Below are 19,010 nucleotides of genomic sequence, written 5' to 3' on the forward strand. Positions count from 1 at the left end.
ATAGATAGATAGATAGATAGATAGATAGATAGATAGATAGATAGATAGATAGAACATATTTGTTTTGGTATGCATGGTGAATTTCGTTTTGTTTAGTATGAGTGATTTTAATGGAAATGGTCATAACATATTTAGGTGTATTTTTGTTATTGATTAACCCTGGTATGACTTCCGCTTACACCCTTATCATTTAATATGAATGTGATTCACAACTCGGCAATGCAATTGAGGAACCGGTTCTGCTCTCTGGGAAACCCAGGCTTCACAGGTGTTCTTGAAGTCGTGTACTTTATATGTACCAAAAATAAAATACCTTCAAAGTAGATCCTTAGCTTTGTGTCCATGTTCCTGGAGCTGAAGCTAATTACTTCACACGGAGCCCCGAGACAGTTGCCAGTTACATGTCCCTGAGCGATCTTAAGAAACGCTCAAAATGTATTTGACTAAGTGGAAAACTGGGGACAACTCCCCCCTTGTGAATGAATATAAGCCTAAAGCCCGGATCACATTGTGTCAGGAAAGCAGGGCATTGCGAAACATAAGTGAAGGCACGCAGAAAATAAAATCGAAAAGCTGCTGCCATTGCTCAAGGGCAACGTTCCGAGAATGGTGTGTGCAGCGGCCATCATTGCAAATCAAATGAAAGTGAAAGTGCAGACGGCATGGAGAAAGTGTTAAGTGTGTCAGCAAGCATGTGGTGAAAAGCAATCAATGTTTAGGTTGGGGCTCCTGCTCCTAGATTAACAAAAGATGGTGACACAGATAGTAATCAAAGTCCTTCCTGCCGGACTGGTAAACTGATTGCTGAAGGAATGTTTCCCACAAGGAAACAAATCATGGCAGCTGCCTGCTGTTTCCACCTCCCGGGACTTAAGCAAACTACTTTGAAACACACTATTTTTTATATATATAACTTTCATTGTAGTTGTGCACTTTTGAGCACTCACGTGTCTTTTCATTCCCATGTCACTAGTGCACAAGTATCATTTAATTAAGTAACAGTAACAGCGCTTAGACACGTTAGGAATGTGGTATGAAGTGTTATATAAAAGACGAGTTATTGATATTATAATTTGAAACTCAGCCTTTGCTCTCACGTTGTAAGGACTCGGCAGTTTTAAATCAGAGCCACATTTCAAATATATTCTTCGCATTTCCCAATAAAACACAGAATGATCAAAGAGGCTATATATATAACCCCTATACAGATTTTGGTGCTCAAAAATTCATTAAACTGTTCAGCATTCCACTGTACAATCTCATACCTTTCGTCTTCACAAACTCCAGAATACTGCAGACCTTGGGATGTCAACGCGCTGTAATTGCCTACCAATGTCAATTTATCAACCGTAGAAGGATAAAAGGCAGAGTCGGCCCTTACACGATTCAACCCGTCCACACCAGATGTCAGCAACGAGTGTTGAAGCCACTAAGCAAACTACTTTCGAACGCACTATTTTTTATATATATATGGAACTTTTGTAGTAGTTGTGCGCTTTTGAGCACTCGTGTGACTATATTCCTGTGTCACTAGTGCACACGACCCTGCCCTCTGCAAATTTCTGAAAGAGCACTTGGTGGGCGAGTGGGCATTAGGAGTACCAAAGGGCCCATGCGGGAGTGAGGTGGGAGGGCACTACGGGCATCGCTAGAGGTGGGAGGGCATGGCTGGAGGTGGAAGCGAGGTGGGGGTGCTCTGCCGGCATCGCTTGAGGTGGGAGGGCATGGCTGGAGGTGCGAGGGAGGTGGGGCCACTGCGGGCTTCGCTGGCGGTAGAAGGGCATGGCTAGAGGTGGGAGGGAGGTGGGGGGCACTGCGGGCTTCGCTGGGGGTGGGAGGAACGTGGGGTGGCACTGCAGGCATCACTAGAGGTGGGAGGGCATGGCTGGAGGTGGGAGGGAGGTGGGGGGCACTGCGGGCTTCGCTGGAGGTGGGAGAGAGGTGGGGGGCACTGCGGGCAACTCTAGAGGTGGGAGGGCATGGCTGGAGGTGGGGAGGGCACTGCGGGCTTCGCTGGAGGTGGGAGGGAGGTGGGGGGCACTGCGAGCATCGCTAGAGGTGGAAGGGCATGGCTGGAGGAGGGGAGGGCACTTGCGGGCTTCGCTGGAGGTGGGAGAGAGGTGGGGGGGGGCACTGTGGGTTAGCTGGAGATGGGAGGGAGGTGAAGGGGCACTGCGGGCTTCGCTAGAGGTGGGAGGGAGGTGGCAGCACTGCGGGCTTTGCTGGAGGTGGGAGAGAGGTGGGGGGCACTGCGGGCTTCGCTGGAGGTGGGAGGGAGGTGGGGGCACATACTCTAACATACTAAGTTTTAATTTAACACACTTAATGTGTGCATGATAAAACATAGCACGCAAGCCAACATTTTCAAATTAGATCACAGGGAAGAGGTATGTATTAAAGAATATTTAAAGCAATGTTCTAACTTACTATCTATCTAATGTTCTCCTCATGTATCACTACTGCTCCTATTGTGAAGCGCTTACCTTCAGGTAAAGTCCCGCTATATAAAAATGCATGAAATAAATGTAAACTAAAATAAATAAACTTAGTGGGAGCGAATAGACTTTACACAGGGTTAGCGGATCCTGCGTACAAAGGGCCTTACATTTTATAGGCATAGTTGCGAAAAGTTTTTCAATGTAGTGAATGGTTTCATTCCACTATTGTGACGTCGCAAAGCTGAGACCTTTTCGCCGCCCTTTAAATGGTCATCAACAAGACAATGAGGTGGAGCAGGGCGGATAAAACAGGATTAAACGCAGAATTTGCGCTAACACTGCTGTGTTTAGCCGGGACGGCGCGGACGCCATGGGTTAGACTGTGAGGTAAACAACAATGAGAAACTGCACAACAAGGGCTGATGAGAGAGGATGGGACAGTGCTATATTTAAAAAATATATATGTCACTGAAATATCTTCAACCTAATAACATCAGGAGTGAGACATATAGTGAAGAGAGTGAGGCGGGGGAAAGGAGGAAACACGGGGAATCGAGAGGGAAAGAAGAGATGGCGAGGCAGAGGGAAGGGGAGAGAATGAGGTGAAGTAAGAGGGATAGGGAGAGACAAAAGGAAGACAGACTGCAACAAACAAGACGGAGGGCATTGCTGTGGGGAGGGGGGGAGGAGAAGTGCGACACGGCCGCAGCAGGGGGCGGAGCGGGGAGAGAAATGTAATTGACACGGCCGGCCGGTCGTGAAACTGAAAGCATGGCCGGCCGGCCGTGAAAGCCTTTGATGCGGCAGGGGGAAATGCGAGACGGCGGGAAGGGGGCGGAGCGGGTAAACAAAGACGGACATGCACGCGCCCGTGACTTTTAAGGTCAATGCGCATGCGCATAAGCTTAATGCGCATGCGCATTGACCTTAAAAGTCACGGGCACTGCAAGGAATCGCCACGATTCCTTGCAGTGCAGATAAAGAGTGGATAACTCGCAATACTCTCGCCTTGCTCGATGCGCATGCGCATCGACAGGCGAGACCTAAAAAAGATATATCATGCAACTGTAATGCTGGCATTGCAGCAGGTGTAATTGCATTGCTGTACAATTAAGTCTGTCAAATTACAGATGCAAAGGTGTAGCCATAAATTCACAACACCTTTCCTGAAGTATGCCTCAAAAACTGCAACCTTTCAGGTATAATCTGGAAAAGGTTTTGAATGCCAGAACGTCATCAGTATACAGGTCTGGGAGGTCGCAGGACTGCTGGAACCGATGTGCCACTTTCATTTGTATGCCAGGGGGCAGATATATGACCATTTGATTTTAGGACTCGCAAATTGCGATTTTTAGCGACTCGCAATTAGCGAGCCACAAAATATATTGTACTGATTTATCTCAGACACATTTAGTGATTTCCAATGGGGTTTCAAATGACTTACCTCAATAATATTCATGAGGTAGGTCATTTTGCGACCCATTGGGAATGGCCTTTAATCACAAGGATGATGGCCTGCTGTGGTCAGTAGACCACCATGACTGTGATTGCTTTTTAAATTAAGCATTTTTTTTAATGGAATGCAGCCCGTGTCCCTTAAAGGAAAACAGGATGCATTTAAAAAAGAAGAATTTGATGATTCTGTTTCATTTTTTAAGAATAGGGAGTGGTACGTGGAACCAATGCCTGCTCTTAAAAAATGTTGGTGCTCATATTCACTTAGGGGAAGTCCGGTTTGCAAATGGGTTACAACCTCCTTCGCAGAGTCGGTAAAATATGATTGTTCTGCAACCGTATTCCACTCACAAAACATTCATACATGCCAGTGCGACTCGCTATGAGGAAGAGAAGCCCCCTCCTAACAGTGACTCGCGAATCCTATTTTGCGAGTCGGTAATCCGTGGCCGACTCGCAAAATATGGAGAGTACATTGCAAAGGCATTTTAGCGGTCGCAAACGGCCCGTTGAAAACGGTCAAACATCTGGTCCCAGGTCTTCAGTGTCAATGGTGACTTCAGGAAGCAGAGTGAAGTAAGCAGCAGTATCATTACTTCCTCGGTGGTACACAAACTGCACTTAAACTGGTAATATCACATTCCATCCATAAAAATGTAACAACGAGATGCAAAACGATGCATGGGTCTTGGGGTCTGCAAATACAGTAATTAATCTGCATCCACACGCTATTGTAACATATATTTCCACCCGTTAAAGGTCCTAGAACATTTCAGCGTCCTTGAGTAAAGTTTGAGCTAACAAAGGGTGTTTCAAACACGTAAGATTGATTTGTTGTTGATTTACCTATTCTCCAGAGAGAGCAGTTTGATGCACGCTGTGTGACCGCAGTACATAGCATATGTGAGCGGAGTGTTTTCATTGATGTCTCGCGGACTGCTATCGACTCCCAGCTGCATGAGCGTCTGTACACAATCAGCTCTGCCTGCGGCTGCTGCCCAGTGCATCGGAGTCCTAGAAAAAATAGACAGACACAAGAAAATGGAACCTCTTGTACATACCATTGTAAACAAAGACATACTATTCTCGTAAAACAGTGTGGTTACCCAATATGTTCCAACAATAATAATGAAACTATAAAATCGAAGGTTGCTATATTCTGCATTACATCAGATAGGTCTTAAAACTGTTTTCTTTGTTGCATTCCTAAATAAGCACTGGCAAAGGAAGAAGGTTTGACGTTTGTATGGTGTGCAATTGGGAGGGGCTCGTCCTACGAACTTCAAACCTACTTACTAATGAACAGACAAAGGCATCTTAACAAATGGATGCTATGGGAAACAAACACCTGCAAAGCAAAAAGATCTAAGTTTAATGTGCTAATGCATGCAGAGTTAGCACCTTTCGGCTAGATACACGGAAGGGAGCCAGCAGGATAGCTAGAAGGGGCAAAGTGGAGGTAGAAGAAAACTCTGAGACAGTCAATAGTTTTAGATGAGAGATGAATATTCAAGTGGACTGCGCCAAGATCTGACTAACAATGTTTCAAGCCAATAACCGTGAAGAGGCTGGTAGAAGAAAATCAATGGCTAAACGGGGTAGAGCCAAGGGCCACTATATTGTAAGTAATAGGTCAGTTTGAAAATTGTGCTGTCAAAACCCCGATATAAAAAGAATTGCTTTATTTTCAGCAGCATTTTGAAACTGTTCAGTTTCAGGGGTGCTAGCCTGCTCGCCTATTAATTATATACATATCAGCCATCTCGGAAAGGCAGAACAACATGAGTATGCAGAACAATGTTTCATGGTGGCCACCATATTTTTGCATTAGTCCTCGAGAACAATCGCTGATAAAAGCATCTGAAAAATTGATGCTTTTTTGGTACTTTTTACTTCTTTTCTATTTTGAGACTCAGCTAAGGAGACACCTGGCACGTAATATCCCTTTCCAGGTTGGCACCATGTCTGCTGGAAACAGGCGCCATTCTTGGGAAATCAAGAAAGGTGAAAAGGAGAAGACCATTGCGTTCAGCTCTTGAGATAAAAAAAAACATTGGAGAGATAGGCAACTGAGTTGATCTGGAAACAAAATATACATACCTTTGGTAATGATCTTTCTTTTTGGGGCCTGGATCTACCTTCCTACTATATCGACCTCTTCCAGGTGGCAGACTGGATCTTGAAAACTTTGTAATAGCTCTACAGCTCTGACAGGTAGGGCCATGGCTCCATGTTGACTCAGACATGGAGCCACAGATGGCACCAGCAGACGCTCTGACATGAGTTCTTGTCCTTTTACCACCCCAATACCCTTAGAGGCAGAGATGTGCCCCCCAAATTTAGAGGAGAGCAAAGTAGATAACAAACTGTGTGTCTTCTCAGTGCAGTAACCACTCCTCAGAATTAGGAGGCAGGTGGGACAGCGAAGAATTTACAGGTATAATATCCACCAGAAAGATCATTCTCAAAGAGAACTAAATTTGTCTTCTTATAGCTATTTATACCAGCAAATTCCTTTCCTAATGAATTGATAGCCAAGCAGTATCCCAGAGAAATGGGTCTGTGGAGAGGAGCAGACAAAGGGTTGACTCTTAGGGGTCGATTATGATGTTGGTCATAAAGCCTCCGACCTTAGGCTTTACGACTTGCATCGTCAGTTTCAATTCTGACCGGCTGATTACGATATGGACCAGTCATTCTGGCTGGCTTCCGACGGGCTCAAGGAGGCCAGTCAGAACCGGCCCGCATTCTATATGGACGGCAGTTTACGCCATCCGGATTACGATGTATGGTTTTGGCAGGGCTTCCATGCCAGCCTTTCCGACATGGAAACCCTGTCAGAAAGTGTCTTTAGTGGCCCCTAACAGGGTCTCCTTTCCCTGGTGGCCTCCGGTTGGGGTCTGAGGGGGCACCTCTGGTTCTCCCCTGTTAATAATCAAAACACAAAGATGGCGTGACAACCCAGTTTTTTAGCTGAGTAATGTGACATGGTTCATCATTTGCCACCTCGTCCCACCCAGGTAAGATAATACTAATAATACTAACAGGGCGGACTCAACCTCAGGCTGGGGCTTGTCAAGAGGGAGTTCTTAAATATCTCTTGTCTGGATAGTAACGTGATCCAGCTGACTGATTAAAAATATCTTAGGATAAACCACAAAGATATCCTTTATTCTGGTGGTATCCCAGATATGCTAAAAAGTCACTATGGGTCTAACTACAGGAGGCATATATATAGGTGTAATGACCTATATGCGTCTCTGTATTCGGTTTCATATTTTTTGTGCCAACATATTTCTGCCTTCCGTTGGCCTAGTTGCCTATGTCATTCGTCAGGGTTGTGTCTAAAGGTCCCTATACTGCAAGCAGACAGTGCAGGGCATCCAAAGAAAAGGAATATGTATGTTGAGAGGACCTACCTCTCACTTATAGACTATTCCCGTTTAAGAACAACCTAAAAATACAAGGAATAAAAAGGAGTGAAAAATTAAAGGGGGTCATCATTTATATACTTACAAACAGAGGAGGCTCATTTAGTTCATTTTTTAGGGGAGCCACATACTTGTACACCCGTTTTAGCCAGTTGTGCTTAAAAACCTTGGACTAATATGAGAGTACACCAAACATGATTAGGTAATTCTAAGATTATATTCATTGACACAACATGCATAAGTGGCATTGAAAACATGTGAAGACACCAAAGAATTGTTTTTACCTATTTAGGTTGTGCTAATTACTGCATGGTCTCTTCTCTAGTCACTCTCTGGTGGTGGGGTTATATAGATTTGATTAGCAGCTAAGCATGAGAACATGTTATTTTGTTTACAACTAGCTTATCTCCTCTCATAAGGACCCATAGCCTTTTGTGCCTTCATACGATGTTAGTATCTACAAGCATATTTTTTATTTACACTTACTTCATCATGGTAGAGAACTCACTTCTTGTCCTATCGTGCCCCTACGAACAGCCAACTGATGGAAGCTACATGTTGGCAAACACTTTCTTATGAACCGCCTCATCCCCATCCCCATCTGTTACTAGAGACCAAGGGTCTGAAAGGCTTAAATAAAACGCGATAATACACTAAGGGGGGCAAGGGTGGGAAAATGTTTAATGACCTTGCATTGTTGCAGTACCTATAACTATATAACAAACAGTGTGCAACAATGGGTCAACAAAAAAGTGCAGCAAACCATGTGACTATGTGTAGGAGAGGGGCACAATTCCTGAATCCCAAGTATCCTTGGTGAAAAAGTGTTCCCATCAGATACCCGTCCTGTACCGCCCTACATCACTTGGGATCCTTCTCCCGAAGGAAGTGGAAAGAACCACTTAGGATTAGGTAGAGTGTAACTACCAGATTATAACTAGGTCAGTTATAATCTGAGTAGTTATTTGTTACCACTACTTGCACTGTTTTTTAACCTTGGGTGTGGGTAGGACTCTATTAAATTCTATTTTCACTCCCACAACCCAATATTAATTCTTCCACTTCTAGTTGCCACATTGAGCACTTCATGCACTGCTTTATGTTAATTCTTTGTACCCCCTGATACCTTCATTAAGTTTAAACCCACACACTTCACATTCCTTCACACTTTGATTAGGCTACACTCTACCTAATCCTAAGTGGTTCTTTCCACTTCCTTCGGGTGAAGGATCCCAAGTGATGTAGGGCGGTACAGGACGGGTATCTGATGGGAACACTTTTTCACCAAGGATACTTGGGATTCAGGAATTGTGCCCCTCTCCTACACATAGTCACATGGTTTGCTGCACTTTTTTGTTGACCCATTGTTGCACACTGTTTGTTAAATAAAACGCGGCCTGGAGTGAGAAGGATCTTGGACTGCCTTGTGGTTTCAAGGCCTCATTTGTGACACTGACCGTTCGCTCACATTCCTCTCTATTGAAAGGGTAGCATGTACCAGGTTTTTCTACCCACTCTCAGACCTTCATGGTTGGGGTAGGAGGGTCCCAGCTTGTGTGTATTACATGTGTGCGTGCACCAACCTAGCATGTAGTGCTTGCGATGTTTCCTCTTACGTCATCTGACGCGTGTGATCCCTACGCGGCTTGCTGTGTGCGAATGAGGGCCACTTTATCACATTCATTTAAATTTCATATGGCGACCTCCTGGGACATGTGGTTTATATGTTAGTGCACGCTAGTACAATATTATGGTATTTATAAACTTATTGTACAGATTTCTAATTCTGATTACATCATGTTCTTTAGAGGTGAATGGAATGTGGTTATGGTCATAGTTTCTGTCTATTTTCTCCATAGTTTCTCTTAGTGCATTTGGATCCTGTGTGGGCCAAACACAACACATTGTGAGGGTATTTATGCACTTATTGTACAGATTATGAATATTAATGCTGATTACATCCTGCTTTAGAAGCGAATGGAACCCCGTTATGGTCGTATTTTCTGGCCATTCTCTCCATAGTTTGTCTTATTGCATGTGGCTCCTATGTGGGTATTAGATTTGGGGGTCTCCTGTTGGCAGAGGTAGATACCTCTGACCAAATAGGGACCCTTGCGTCTAGTCAGGCTAAAGGGGTACACTCCTAAAATATCCCTTGCTCACCCCCTTGGTAGCTTGGCGCTAGCAGGCAGACTTATCTCAGAGGCAGTGTGTAAAGCATTTGTGAACACATACAGTACCTCAGTGACAACACTACAGATGGACACCACACAATTTGTAGTATAAAAATAAGTATTTTTATATAGACTTAACACAAGACCACAAACGACAAAAATCCACAATACTGTACTTTAAAGATTGTAGAAATAGCGTAGTTCTCTTTTGATGTAAAATGTTACACTTTGAGTTCAATGTACCTTTGAATGTGTAACACTATACAACGAAAGTGTTGCAGGGAAGGTGATGTGTTGGTTCCTTACACGCAAGAACGGTGATGCGTCGGGTCCCTACTGCTGCGTAGAGGATGCGTCGGTTCTTCTCCTCGTGGAGAGGTGATGCGTCTGTTTCCTACTGCGCTTCTGTGGTGGCGCAGTAATGCGATGAAGATCCGTTGCAATGAAACAAAATGACGTCTTCTTCTTGATGCAACAATGATGCGTGCACACCCAACGGCCGTGCGGCGACTCCATGATTCTTCTGAGCCGCGACAGGCCCTGCGACATGCTTCTCCGGTGATGCAATGGCATCTGTTGCGACGGCGACACTCTCCTACGGTGATGCGATGACAACGGCTGCAGCAGTGACACGCTTCTTCGTCTTAAGTCGCGCTTCCAGCTCCCAGTGACACACAGTCTCTCAGAAGGCCCAGCTCAACAGCAGGCACTTCAATTCTCAGCAAGGGAAGGCAGGGAAGCTGGTTGGTGAAGTCTGTTGTCCCCGACACTTCAGGAGGATGCAAGCTCTATCTCAAGCCCTTGGAGATCCTTTACAAGTTGATTTGAAAGTAGCACAAAGTCCTTTCTCCTTTCGTTGGCAGTCAGGCAACCACTGCAGGTCAATCCCCCAAACAGCACGCAGCTTAGGGATAGTTTCCTCCTCAGTTTCTCTGGCTCCTCTCATCGGCAAAGGTTCTTCTCGTTTCCAAAAAGTGATCTAATTCTCTGGAGTTTGGGTCCCCTCTGGTATACATCAGTATCCTTTGTCTCTGGAGGCAGAGAGTGTCTATCATCTAGTCCAAACCAGTTCTGGTCAGTCCTGGAGCACTTTGTTGACAAGACTCCATCTTTCCTTTGATAGTGTTGGCCAGGGCCATCAGACGCACCACAGGAGGTGGAGCCAGCATAGTAGAAGGCAGACCCAGCCCTATTTAGGTTCCAGGTGCACCTCCTCCCACCCATCTACATGCAGATAGCTCTATTCAGCCCTGTGCTGACTCACCCTGTCTCTTGGAATCCCCCAGCTCCGGCCCCTGTCACTCAAACTCCAGACAAGGAATACACAACCTAGCAGAGGCAGGTTTGGATAGTTAGGCAAGAAAATACTTTCTTTCTAAAAGTGGTATTTTCAAACACAGAATGTTAAAACCAACTTAACTAAAATATGTATTTTAGCATTATGAGTTCAGGCATACTAAACTCGAATTTCTACCTAGTTTCCTGAGTCAGTTAGGATGTTATAATCAAACTGCCCTATCTGGCCTAAGGGGAACAGGTAGCCTTGTAATAGTGAAAAACGAAAATGGCTGTAATTCACAATTAGGACATGCCACACACACCAGGACATGTCCTACCTTTTACCTACAATGCACTCCACCCTTGGGCTTACCATAGGGGTGCCAAATATGAAGAAAAGGGAAGGTTTAGGGACTGGCGAGTGGGTGCACTTGCCCAGTCAATATGGCAGTACCAGACTGCACACAGGCTCTGCAATGGCAAACCTGAGACACACTTTACAGGCTGCTGCTGTGGGTGGCACAACCAGTGCTGCAAGTCCATCAGCAGCATTTGATTTAACAGCCATGGGCACCCGCAGTGCACTGTACTAGGGTCCGACAGTAAATCAAATAAGCCAATCATGGAGTCACTAATCCATACATCAATTTACAACAGGGAGAGCATATGCATTTAGCACTGATCAGCAGGGGTAAAGTGCCCAGAGTCATAAAATCAACAAAAACAGGTCAGACAAAATACAGGAGGAAGGCAAAAAGTTCAGGGATGACCCTGCAAAAAGGGCCAAGTCCAACAGTGGGTCAACCACTAGCAAGGATACATTTCTCCTAATCTGTTATATCTAAAAGATAGGAACTGGTCATTTCTGTCCCATAGATACCCCTTTTCTACTGGAATGTTATATAAAGGTGGGAGTAGTTGTTTTTTCTCCCCTGTTATTGCCTATTTTTTAGGCAACAGGGGGAACACCCAGCGTTGCTCGAATGTTAAAAGTGTCTTTGTTATATCCGTTTTTCTTTGTTCTAGTTTCTCTATTATGTACCATTCGATATAATTTTCAGTGTGCTGTGTATTCGTGTTGTCTATTTTGCACCTATTTGTGCTTCTGTGTTCCGTTAGTCGCACCTTAACCTTGTGTGATGTCATGCCTATGTACAACAGTCCACATGGGCATTTCAGTGCATAAACTACATTGCTAGTATTCCAGGTTGTAAAATGTTTCAGTTTCCATGGTGTGGGGGGACCTAAGTCCACTTAGGTGCATTTTGTTTGTACGTTTACATACCCCACATCCACCGTATGGTTGGTGACCGGTGGGTGGGGGAAGATTCCAGAGTCTTTGTTTTGATTCTCCTGCTTTTTTCTGGGGCTTGTTTTGACAATTTCATCTCGTATGTTCCCACTGCTTATAAACACAATGTATGAAATGTTGGTAACCAGTTATATACCCTGGGCGTTCAGCAAATTCTGGGAAAGTAATAGCAATAGTACACGATGGTGCTCCAGGAGGACACAAGGCTGGTTACCACAACCCCAATATTATCCACTGGGTGGAAATAACAATACAAGAGGGCCCCTCCGAGCACACAATAGTCAATATCAAGTGTCAGAACATTCAGGTATGTAGTCTTCCAAATTGTTTATTACAAGTTCCAGTTTTAAATCCAAAGAAACAGCTCCCAAATAAACAGCCAACATGTGTTTTGTCTTGCTAAAGATAGCGATCAACTTCTTCAGGGCGTATATTCCACATAATCTTCAATGTAATGTTCCTCAATGGTATGTAATCCACCATCTTAATTTAAATTCTCACTCAAAATCAATCTGTCAAGTCCCTTAGTAATTCGTCTCATTCTCAAGCTAGGGAAGTGCGAAGTCACACCCCGTCTAGTGTCCACAATCAAGATACCTTTAAAATAGTCAGTTTCTCGACAGAACTTCAGTATCCCGATTATTCAAATCCTATTGTATCCACAATAAGCGCTCCACGAGTACGCGTTCGACAGTGTACGGCAGCTCCCCCGCAAAGTGACGCTGGCGTGCTTGATTGGACACTTGATATTGACTATTATGTGCTCGGAGGGGCCCTCTAGTATTGCTTTTAAACACAAACAGAGGTGATGTGATTTTTAAATTGCCTGTGTTCAGAATTCCCCAGTGTTTTTAAATGAGTTTTCTTTTTACTGAATCTAGTATTGAAGTGAACATTCTTACACAGGTTAGTTTAGGGTCCCTTGTTAAATTCCCCACACCCTGTGGCAGGCACCTTAAGGTGCCTGCTACAGGGTGCGGGGATTAACACATTCTCACATTTCTCTATGAGAGCTTGTGTTACGGTCGGTTTACGGCCGTAACACAAGATGCCATAGAGAAATGAGATGGGGCACTATAAATTCTAGAAGCTAGCATATTTGGGGCGAAATGGGCACTCTTAAGAAAGCGAGATGACTTTTCAAGGAATGCCAATAAGAATCACTGGTATTGGCGGGAGAAGCTTAACTTGGACTTCAACAAATGCACTGTGGTTTAGCCAATGTATTGCATGGTGCTGCTCAATGGTCAGGATAGCTTTAATACCGGGGAACTAAATATCCCATCTAAGCAGTTGGTAGCTCTTTAAAAGAGATAAGGATGCCAGAATCCTAAAAACAGAACATAGGCAGCATAAAGCATGCCAAGACTACCTAAACAACCCTGTAAGACGCAACATCATTCACATTTCTGGTTTCACATTGAAAACTGAGAGGGCATAACCCAAGGTCTGCTACAAGCAATTTGGAACTGGACGTCTGGGTCAGCAATACATCTAGATCACATTCAGTCGTTTCTCCATGCAACTGATATGGGACTATTCTGCGACATCGCAGGTAGATCAGGAGGACTATAATGATAATGCCAGCGCAGCATTGTGTGTTGAGGGAGCCACAGGTGGACCCCCACCCCCCTAGCAGGATCCTTTTGAAACTTTATTCAGCACCCTCAAACAGATGCAAGGGGAGGCCAGGGCAGAAAGTCGAAGAGCAAGACAGGCCACAAAGAAAATTCAGAACACTTTGAGGAAAGTCAACAAACTCTACGATGGGATAGTGGACAGAGTAACAGAGGTGGAGGAGCGTACTGGAAGACTGGAAGACGACGTTGGAAGCTGGCAGATATTCAAATCAGAACAGGAGAAACTAGCGGTGGACATGTGCTGGAAAATGGAGGACTTTGAAAATAGGCAGAGGAGGAATAATGTCAGGCTACTGGATGTGGCAGAAGGGACAGAAGGGCAGGACGTCAGGCAATTTGTGGTCAACCTATTGAAGGGGGCTTTCCCAGAATCCCAGTGGCAGTGGGATAGGGAGATACAGAGAGCACATAGGTTCCCATTTACAAAGAAGAAAACCCATGGTTCGGGTGGTGCAGGGAGGGATGGGCAGGGAAACCTCCCAAGGGCTATCTTAGTAAATGTAGGAAACTTTCTGCTCAGAGAAGAGATTATCAGTAAGGCTAGGCCTGATAATAGGAGGTCATTTGAAGGCGTAACCTTCTTCGCTACGCCTGATTTTTGCCATGCCACTATAGAGAGGAGATGGAAATTACGGCAGATGATCTCCCCTTTTCAGGCCCTAGGTATGGAGGCATATCTCTTATTCCCTGCCAGGCTTAAGGTGGTCGTGAGGGGTAAACCCTGGATGTTCACATCCGAAATTAAAGCACAGCTATTCTTGGAAGAGATGAAAAAGCAGAAGGAAGGTTAGAATAGGCGTGGCATGGGAATTTACATTAATCACTGCTAGTAGAACTCAGGTAGAAGACTAAAAGGGTGAATGAGCAGCATAGCATACATATAAAGTCAAAGCGAGAGAGGGATGCGACTAGAGCAACCTAATGCGGGCACACATAGGTCCTTTGACCTATTTGCCTGTAAAAAGGGGGGGAGGGGGAGAGAGGGGAGAGTCAAGGAGAGGAGGGGCAGGGCTCAGGGGAGGGGGGAGGGAAAAACAGTAACAATGATTTTTTTTTCAATATATGATTTAACACATTGTCATTTGTCTAGAATTTACGGTATGCCCATATACTGGTTGATGGTTTTAAAAAGAATTGGTCTAATTAGTTACATCCTTCAAAAACTTCTGCAATGGCGTGCAAGATAGCAACAATTAATGTATGTGGTCTCAACGACATGAATAAGAGGATGAAAGTGGCGGCATATCTAAAAACCCTGCGTTCGGATTTAATTGGTCTGCAAGAGACACATATAGAAGGGAGTAAGGCTTATCTTTTGGAGCAATTAGGACTTACTGTTCTTGCAAGTACTTAACAGGGTACCAGGACTAGAGGGGTAGCAATTTTGGGGAAAGGTAGGGACGTGATTATTGGGAGAAAGAAGGAAGATGGGTGATCGTGGAAAGAAAATTTAGGGGTCAGACAATAACTATTGTCTCAGTCTATGGATCCACAGAAGATGACCCAGATGTGTTCCAATTCTTAGATATTGAGTTAGCTCAGTGGCCCGAGCCTATAGTATGTTGCGGGGATTTTAATATACACGACCCAGAGAGTTCATTCACACAGCCCGGGTGGTCTTATCGGGGAAGGAAGAAGAAGGTGTATAATGCACTAGCTACTATGGTGTCTCACAATGCCTTGGCTGATCCATGGATAAAGCTACACCCATATTTGGATGGGAGTACTTTCTACTCAACACCACACAAAGTAATGGTTAGATTAGAGTACTTCTTAACGTCTACCACCTTACTCCCTGGCTTACATATAGAAAAACTCCCACGGGTTATATCAGACCATAGTCCGCTGATTTGTACGCTTAAAATTACTCAAACACAAAGAACACACTCGCAATGGTCCTTCGAGAGAGCTTTATTAAAATATGCTACATAAAGGGAGCATATGATTCCATGGATACAATACTTCTGGGAAATCAATAGAGGGACAGCATCCCCAGGGGTAATCTGGGACACCTTTAAGGCTCGAGTAAGGGGAGAAACTATGAGTTTTGTTTTGGCAAGGCAGAAGAGGGAAAAGGATAAGAGAGAACAGATAGAAAAAGCGCTACTAAGAGAGGAAGATAACTTGAGTAGGGCAATTGTACGAAAGCTACCACTGGAAGAACATTTATTTAAAATCATAGCATTGAAAGCCGAAGCTGCTGAAGGATTGGCCAGGAAAGCAGCAGATAATTATTTAACGAAAAAGGAAAGAACATACGAATATAGTGAGAGAATAGGGCAAGTGTTAGCAATAAGAACTAGGCAGAAAACAGCAGCAGCAACAATAAAAGAGATAAGGGATGGACAGGGGAATGCAGTTATAGATCCTAATTCAATAAGGGAAGTCTTTAGAAGGTTTTACTCAGATCTATATACCCCGGAGGATATAGCAAGTCCGGTAAATATTGAAAATTATCTGTTGAATATTTTACCACCGATATTACCCAAAGAAGATCGTGAGATAATGGAGGGCCCTTTCCAGCTGGAAGAACTGGAGTCTGCCATCGGAAGTCTACCAGTAGGGAAAGTAGCAGGACCAGACCAAATACCAATCGAATTCTACCAAATATTTAGGGATGTGCTACTTGCAGATATGTTTCATACATTGTCGCAAGCACAACTAGGGGTATCTATTCCAGAATCCTGGGGCGGAGCCGATATTATCGTTATTCTAAAAAAAGGTAAACCACCAGAAGCACCAGGGTCCTATAGACCCATAACACTGATGAACTCAGATGTTAAAATATTCTACAACTCTGGCAAAAAGATTGGCAAAAAATATTGAGCAATTGGTAACCCCCACCCAGCACGGGTTTATACCCGGTAAAGGGACAACCCAACACGTTAGGACTGTAGTTACCATCTTAGATGCTGCAGATGTCTTAGGAGACCCTGTTGCAGTGCTTTTTCTTGACGCTGAGAAGGCGTTTGACAGGGTCTCCTGGTATTATCTGTGGTATGTTATGAAGTGGTGCGGGATAGGGGAAAAGTTTATAAAAGCTATACAGGCCTTATATATCACCCCCACTGCTAGAATTAGAGTTAACGGAGGGCTCTCAGCTGCAGTAAACATTGCTAGGGGGACCAGGCAAGGGTGTCCTTCCTCGCCCCTTCTTTTCGCGCTACATTTGGAGCCGTTATTGCGGCGATTTGAATCTAATGTGGATATACCACCAATAAGAGTTAATAATTGTATAGTGAAGACCCTAGCATACGCAGACGTCGTAGCAATTTTAACATCGAACCCTACTTTAGCTATAAAAGAGGTAGAAGCAGAGGCCCTGATGTTTGGGCAGATATCTGGGTATAGTTTGAATAGAGCCAAAACGCAGATTATAAAGAACACATATGCTAGGTGCGATGATAACAGAGTGGTTAGCTCGGCAGTATATTTGGGGGTCTCACTATCGGCGGACTTGAGAGCAGTAGTCGAGAGTAATAGGGCTCCATTAATTTCGAAGGTAAAAAGGGACTTAGAGAGAATGAACAATCTTCATCTTTCCCTGATGGGATGCACTAACGTAATAAAAATGTTGATTCTGCCCAAATTTCTTTATTTTTTTAGAACTATTCCCTTGGTTTTTGAAGTTAAATGGTTTAATTTGTTAGAGAATGTATTGAATAGATTTATCTGGGCACATGGAAAGACCCGGCGTGCATATTGTTATATGTCTCTTCCAAGAGAGAGAGGGGGGTGGGGGGCCCCTGATTTTAGAATGTACCAAATGGCAGCAGCATTACAGTACATGCAGGGACTAATAGGGGGTGGCGGACTCGAGCAAAGAGTTACGACCATGTCCACGGAAGTGTATTCTGCAGTGTTGGGGGTCGAGACAGAAAATTGTTTATTAAATCGTGTAGAGTTTGGGTATTACAAAAGGACTAGATTTAAGACCGTAGAAGCAGCAGTTAAGATATGGAATGCTTTTTAAAAAAAGGCGAACCTAGGAAGATATAGTAGGTATATCAGGCTATATAAGAACAAATCTTTCCCAGCGGAAGTCTTTGCTGATTTAATAATGGCTGGATGGGCACAAAAAGGGATAATACAGATTGGGGACTTAATGGACGAAGAGGGGATTGTCCAATTTGAAGATTTAACCCGCAAATATGGTATTGGAACTAGGGATTCTTTAAAATTTCTACAGATAAGGAGCTTTCTCAGCAATAAGCGGGGTGGGGCAGCGGGCTTTAGCCGCAATGAAATACTTGAGAAAATAGTACTAGGAGGGGATTGTACGATAAGATCTTTTTATGCAAGTCTGGCAAAAGGGAAAGTGGATTACATGAATAAATTTAGAAACAAATGGGTTGAAAAACTTTTGCGGAATCACTTGACCTGGGTCGTACCATCTTATGCTCGGGTCCCCTCCAATCTCAACACTACAAGACTCTGTTTTCGCTGTACCACACACCGGCTAGAATAGCTAAATGGGGAGGTTCGACTGGTACCACCTGTCCTCGCTGTAATGCTGTATATAAATATAGAAGGTTTTATGGGTAGCACTTTAAGAATACGAATACAATTGACACCGCTGTTAATATTGCTGGGGAGGGATATGGGGAAAGATTACATCTATAAAGAATTTACGTTTATTGCCACTGCAGTATTAAGGCTGACAATAGCAAGAGCATGGCTGGATAAGACCCCCCAGTAATGCAAACTTGGCTTTCAAACCTATTAGGCATGTATAATTTTGAAAAGGCAATATATTCACGCAAGGGGAAAAGGGGAAGAAAGTTAGGACTAAAAATCTGGGAGCCAATTGCACAATGGAAAGAGACTATGGCAATATAACAACTTATTTGTTTTAAAATGGTTTAGGAAATACAGATATCTGTAAACCACAAGCCCAGGTGGATATTGTGTAAATGTACTTTATTATTTCCCTTCTTTTTTCTTTTTTTTTTGCATAATAGGAGTAGTTTCATCAAACCAGATGTGGTTAATTATAAATTAAAATTATTTGACAAATGTATAATATATGTATAATATATGTGATACAATGTGTAATGTAAGGAAAAAAATAAAAACAATTAAAAAAAAAATAGATCACATTCAGAAAGCTCTCGCTTGGTACTCGCAAAGATCTAAAACATGCAGTATCAGGAAATATTTTGAGTGACGTCCTCATACGGAGGGATTTAAATTTCGAATTGTAGGGCAACAAAGATAGGGCTTAACCTATGAAAGTGGGAAGGGGACCCTCTCTGATAAGAGCGGAGAATGATTAAACTTAA

At 43.8% G+C, this 19,010-nt stretch overlaps 1 protein-coding gene across 1 annotated transcript in view; it reads right to left on the reverse strand.

Moving 5' to 3' along the window:
- ANKRD55 (ankyrin repeat domain 55) overlaps positions 1–19,010 on the reverse strand; it is a 1,082,889-nt gene that overhangs the window by 374,110 nt on the left and 689,769 nt on the right. The window contains exon 8 of the mRNA XM_086960649.1: positions 4,740–4,907. Within this exon, the coding sequence (XP_086816775.1) occupies positions 4,740–4,907 (168 nt within the window). The remainder of the gene's footprint in view (positions 1–4,739; positions 4,908–19,010) is intronic.

Source organism: Lissotriton vulgaris, chromosome 3_1, assembly GCF_964263255.1.
Source record: "Lissotriton vulgaris chromosome 3_1, aLisVul1.2, whole genome shotgun sequence".
In the NCBI taxonomy this organism is placed as follows: domain Eukaryota; kingdom Metazoa; phylum Chordata; class Amphibia; order Caudata; family Salamandridae; genus Lissotriton; species Lissotriton vulgaris.